This window comes from Geospiza fortis, unplaced genomic scaffold, assembly GCF_000277835.1.
Source record: "Geospiza fortis unplaced genomic scaffold, GeoFor_1.0 scaffold221, whole genome shotgun sequence".
In the NCBI taxonomy this organism is placed as follows: domain Eukaryota; kingdom Metazoa; phylum Chordata; class Aves; order Passeriformes; family Thraupidae; genus Geospiza; species Geospiza fortis.
Window position 1 is genome coordinate 1,519,053 of NW_005054395.1, and position 5,834 is coordinate 1,524,886.

Genomic DNA, 5,834 nt, shown 5'->3' on the forward strand with positions numbered 1-5,834 from the left:
CGGTGCCCCGTGCTGCTGGGTGTACTTCAGTGACTGGCAGGGAAATAGGCCACAAATGTTCTCGATATTCTCTAATATTACATCCTTTCCCACTGTCTTTTGTTGCCTTTTTACTTTTCTTTTAACTAATTATGCTGGCAGGGATTTGACTTTCATAAGTGGCCTCAGCAAAAGTAACTGTTCTGAAAGCAGTGGAGTTGCACAGGCTTGAGCGAGAGCTCGGGAGCAGCACCACCCTTTTTATCAAAAAACATGTTCTTGATGAGTTTATATTGGAAATATTAAAAGTAATTTCAGAAAGTAGATCTTTAAACAAAATTTTTCAGGCATAACATTGCTCATGCTTCGAGTCAGTGGCTCTCACCCCCATCCACACCCTCGCAGGTGGGATTTTCTGAACAGCTGAGCAGTGGCCAGTCGTACCCCAAGGAAAAGTTTTGAGCTATTTAGCAGTGAGAAATTGCCCACTGACATTTCTCTGAGTGCTGCAGACATTCAAGCATGGATTTGGTGAAAGGGACTGAGGCTCCTTCCCATGCATCCAGCTGTGCGCATTCCCTGTCCTCTGTGGCTCCTGCGTGGTGCTGCAGTTCACATCCCAGGGGTGCGAGGGAAGGATCCAATCCAGCCAGAGGAAGCCAATTTAAGGGTCATTAGGAGAGTTAGGAATAAGATCTGGATGTCCAGATGGTGCGTGGTGCAGTGGCTTCTCTCTCCTCTCCCCTCCCCTCTCCCCCCATTCCTGACGGCGCTGTTTCCCGCAGTGGTTTGGCCCGGGAGCCCCGTTCCCGTGCTGTGGAGCAGGTTCACCTGCGCTGCACCGAGGGCTCCCTGGAGTGGATGTACCCAGCCCGAGCCCTGCGCGTGCTGCTGGAGCCCAACGTGGCCGGTGCCCAGCACACCACGCTCCGCATCAAACCCTCCAGCGACTTCCAGGGCGCCAGCATCTTCGTGGAACGTGCCGGGCAGCTGCACCTGGTGCTGAGCGAGGCAGAGGGGGCTCGGCCCCGCCACGTGTCCTGCTTCAGCGCCCAGAGGCCGCAGCGAGTGGCCCTGTTCCTGCAGGCCAGCCCGCACAGGGACATCAGCCGCCGCACCGCCAGCTTCCAGTACGAGCTGCTGGGCAAGCAGAGCACGGCCGGCCCCGACTTCCAAAAGATGGCCCTGGCTGAGGGTAAGAACAGGGGCTCCACTGCTGGGCAGATCCAAGGCGGCAGCTGATCCCCACTGGGCTGCTGCATCTCTGGAGACAGAGGCTGTTCTGGCATTGCAAAGGAGGCCCTTCTGCCCGCACTGCCCTCTGAGAACATCCCCTGTGCTTATTGCTTTGCTGTGCTGCATTTGCATAACAAGAATTTTGGTTTGCATCTGATCACAGTGCTCTTCAAGCTGGTTGTTCTGCCCCATTTCTCCTCTGAATTCACCCGTCCTTTTGCAATGGGATGTACTAGAGTGTTATGAGTAACTGCTCTGTTTCTTCTAGCTGTGTGCCGTCCTTGTGACAACATGGAACTCCTTATGGCCATCTGCAGCAGTGATTTTGGTAAGCTGACTAAAGAAGGGGAGTCATTCTGCCTTTATATTGATTATTTGGATTGATATGCTGTTTTTCTTAAAATAATAGCATGACTGTGCTCTCTGATCTGGGAAAGAAACTGGAAAAGAATATGAATGGGGGGACACAAAGTGAAACCCAGAAGGGAGAAGCTTTGCTGCCAAGGTCCTAATTTCCTGCAGGCGGAAAGGTTATGAGCTAAAACTGAACCGTGAGTAATGCTCACAGGTGTGCTGCTGGCTCACAGGTGTAGCTGAGTCACGTGTGTAGATGTACATGGAGGTTGAACATGCTTGGTGTGGTCATTTTTATTCCCTTTGTCTGTATTTTTTTTATCCCAGTTATGAATCTGCCTTCTCTCTCCCCTCAGTTTGAGACTCCCCAGTTTTTTATTGTAGAGGCAGTGAGTTGTTTGCAACTTAGCTAAAGATTCCATGTGATTTAAACTTTCCTCCAGTGACATCCTGGTTAGGTTTCATCCCTTATGAGGGAACAGCACAGTTATTAGTCCATAAGAAAAGAAATAATAAGATATAGTCATCTGATAATACATTAAAAAAATTTTCCATTTTTCTCACTAATGCAATAGATTTTTTATTTCACTTGTAATTTGTTCATTTTATTGCCACATTTTTCCACATGCAGATTTGTGCCTCTTTGATTAGCTCAAACAGCTAAAGCTGTAGAGTTGCCTCTCCACGTAGCCACAATTCTAATGCTGTAAATGTACCTACATAAAGAAATAAAACTACACACTCCGTATTAAACATTTTAAAATCTCACCAAATCATTGCTTTCCTACCAGGGCTTGCCATACTTTAAGGCTTTTAAAATCAGACACCAGCATGATGGTGCAAATACAAAACCAGTGCAGAGCATGCTTCCTTAAGAGCGCTCCACAGCTGGTAATTTTTATTCTTCTGAACTAACTGGTGCCACCCAGCCCATTCTCTGTGCTGGAGGAAGGACTGGTAATTTTTATTCTTCTTCTAAACTACGTGGTGGCATCCAGCCAGCCCTGTTGGGGTTGTTGTCTGTCCCGGAGGAAGGTGCTGTTCCCGAGCCAGCGCTGTGCCCACTGGAGACTGACAGCTGTGGGGCCCGGGCACGCCAAGGGACACGCCAAGGGACACGCCAAGGGACACCCACACTCACAGCACCCACAGCCCAGAAGGAGCAGCCCTTCGAACTGACTCTATTTATGGCCTGACTGCCTTGCCTTGCGCTCACAAATCGCTCTCATCAGCTGTTTGATTAGAGAAAAGAGCTGCTGATGAAAGTGTAAATGGCACTGGCAGTGAATGGGGGCTTTATGGCTGTCCTGAGCATGGGGGTCTGCAGCCTCTGCCCCCCGAGCAGTGCAGGAGCAACCTGGAGCAGCAGGAACAAGGGCATTATAGCTTGTCAATAGACTTGACTGCATCTGATTAAAAATGGTCACACAAAGAGGGGGACAGAGACCAGAGACATCTGTTACACAAAATTTTGGATTCCCTTGGAAATCTAAATGAATGAGGAAGTTCTTGAAAACTTCTGAGATAAGGTGTTTCTGCATCTTGGGTTGTTGAGTTTTCTGTACAAGAGTGAAGGAGTTTAGTGGCAGGAGGGTGGTTTTGTAACCTCCCACTTGCTGAAGAGCTCTTTCTCAAATGGTGAATGTTTCTGAGCCTTCTATGGATGTGGGATTGAAATGAATTTAATTAGTAGAAGAATAATTGATTGCTGTGGAAAATGGGGGCAGTGACAATGATAAAGGTGGCTTCAGGACAACCAACACCTGTCAGATGGGATGCTTCATTCTCCATATGATGGATGCAAAGAATGCTTTCAAACAGAGGCAATGGCTTCTTATGCTTTCCTTCCAGTTAGGATCCTTCTGGGAGAAGAAGGTCCATGTATGCAAAGTGATTTTTAAATAAGGTTTCAAATAAAGTCACTTTAAGAGTTTTAGTGTTGTTCATCATCTCCCAAAGTGTTTTTTTGGTGGATGGATGACATTGTCTTTTGAGAGGGAAAAATCCCACTAAACGTTTAAATGAAAAACACTTAAGCTCTCATTTTTTTCTGGCCAAATAATATTTTGATTCTTCTTGGATCAGCCTCTGTTAGTACTGTGAAAGGAAAAGCTCCAGAGTCCCCTGGAGTCAGGCAGGAGGCATCTGTGGTAGTTGTAGTCTTGGAACACAGACTGAAAAAAATTAATCCCTGAGCTGACCTTTTGTCATGTGCTTTTTTATCCTCCACTACTTTGCATTATCAAGCTTTTTCCCCTGGTGTAGCTGGTTTGAGCACTCATAAAGCACAATTCCAAGGATGCAGCAGCTTGCATGGGGATCCCCTGCAACGTAAGCTCAGGAATGTGTCCGTGTGCAGGTGGTAGGTGTCATAACTGCACAGCCAAGCTGCTCTCAGTTCTTTCATTGCATGAGCTCGCAGTACCTGCACTGTTCCCCTGCTGCTGCATAACCACCTCCTGTCTCCTTCACATCCAGTGGTGAAAGGCTCCATCCGAGGTGTCTCCCACGACCCAGAGAACCACATGTCCCAGGTGGATGTCAGAGCCCAGAAGGTCTACAGGCAGAAAAACCAGATTTTCCAGCAGGAGGAAGGGAGTGGGGAGTGGCGAGGCCCCATCCGAACCCTCCTGCAGTGCCGGGTGAAGAAGGGAGGGGGAGATTTCCTCTTCACTGGGAATGAACACTTTGGGGAAGCCTGGCTGGGCTGTGCCTCTCGGTTCAAGGATTTCATGTTGGTTTACCAGGCTGCCAGAGAAAGGGGAGCCAACCCCTGTGAGTTTGAGCTCAACTGACATGAGAGACACTTGCTGAGAGTTGAAAAATTCCAGCCCAATCTTTGGATACTGAATCTGGAGCAGAGTTAAAACCAAGAACTAAAGTTAACAATTCCTCCAAACTGGGATCTGGAGGATTTCCTGAAGATAATGGCTCTGTGAGCCCTGTGAATTGACTTCTAAACTCACATTAATTTCTCTTTCATCATTTCATTACATTCACCATTACATTTTCTCTGCCTCACAAAATAACTCGGGATTTTCGAAAGACCTTTTGGGGAAGGTTAGAAAGCAGCCTGTGCTGAGTACTAGAAAAGTCTCTCTAACATCTCTTGCTCTGTGTAAATGTTATGTGCTTTTTCTCTAGGTATTTTTCTCCCCTCCCCAATCTCTGCTTGATTTCTCTTCCTTTAAAGGCAAATGTGAAAACCCTCTCTAACCTGGGAGGAAAAAACTACCTCTAAAGCAAAAAAAGCCCTTTCTTCACCAAGAATTACTTGATTTTTAAAATGGAATGTAGATGCTGTAAAAAGTACACGCTCTTTTCTGACATTGAAAAAATTAGGGAGTTTAATACAACCACAAACAAAATGCAACTAAGTTGCCTCCTTAAAGTTCTGTTGAACTAATTTAGGATCAAGAATTGCTCATGATGGTATTTTCACCTAAATTATCTGCCTCCTTTCAAATAGCTTTTATTATTTGATTGGTGGCTCCTCCCACCCTCCCTTAGTGCTTTAGCCAGACTCACACAATTGCCTGTATTTTATGTAAATGGAATTGCTACACTGTAAAATGATACACAAATGTGTCTACCCCACAGAAGGCAATAAATGGTGTGAATAAACCCATTATTCCCATGTAAGGGCAGCTGATTGCAGCCTGGGCAACACGGGCCTGACAGATGTGAGGGCCTGGAGAAAACTGAATGAGGAGAACTCTGGCAGGCCACAATTAATTGACTTTTGGAATGACTCCTCTTTTCCACAGTTCTACTTGGCTGAGCAAGATTCACAAATTGCTGTCTTGAACTTTTTTTATGGGACAAAATAGCTGCCAATGAAAGTCTAAATGACATGAGCTTTGAATGGACATCATACAATGACCACACTGTGACACGTTTTTAACTGACATTGATTGTTTGAGAAGTAGCAGCCACTTAATTGGGAGGGAATTGGGAAGGGGGGAAGAAAGAAATGGGAGGGAGTCAGAGCCTGGGTACGGAAATATACATTGTTAAACACTAAGCAAGACAATTTTACTAAAATAGGGAATGTCTTGATAAACATTTTTGCAGATATTCACAGAGAGCTTGATTTGGAGTCTAAGTTGGTTGTTCTTTTTTGCTGTGCAAAAGTATTCACAAAGCTAAATCAAGAGGAAATGCCATTACCAAGGAAGAAAACAGACCTTGTATGAATGAATATGATCATGCTGACTTCCCTGGGGCCTCAGTACCTGCTCAGGTCACAGTCAAGCTTAGACAGG

The 5,834-nt window shown here is 46.1% G+C and overlaps 1 protein-coding gene across 1 annotated transcript; it reads left to right on the forward strand.

Annotated features, from left to right (window-relative positions):
* The first annotated feature begins 687 nt into the window (after positions 1–687).
* LOC102040796 (meteorin-like protein) lies at positions 688–4,811 on the forward strand. Its single transcript, XM_005425766.2, has 3 exons — positions 688–1,174; positions 1,484–1,543; positions 4,048–4,811. The coding sequence occupies exons 1-3, from the start codon at positions 688–690 to the stop codon at positions 4,362–4,364; spliced, it is 864 nt and encodes a 287-aa protein (XP_005425823.1). The 3' UTR covers positions 4,365–4,811.
* Positions 4,812–5,834: the final 1,023 nt, after the last annotated feature.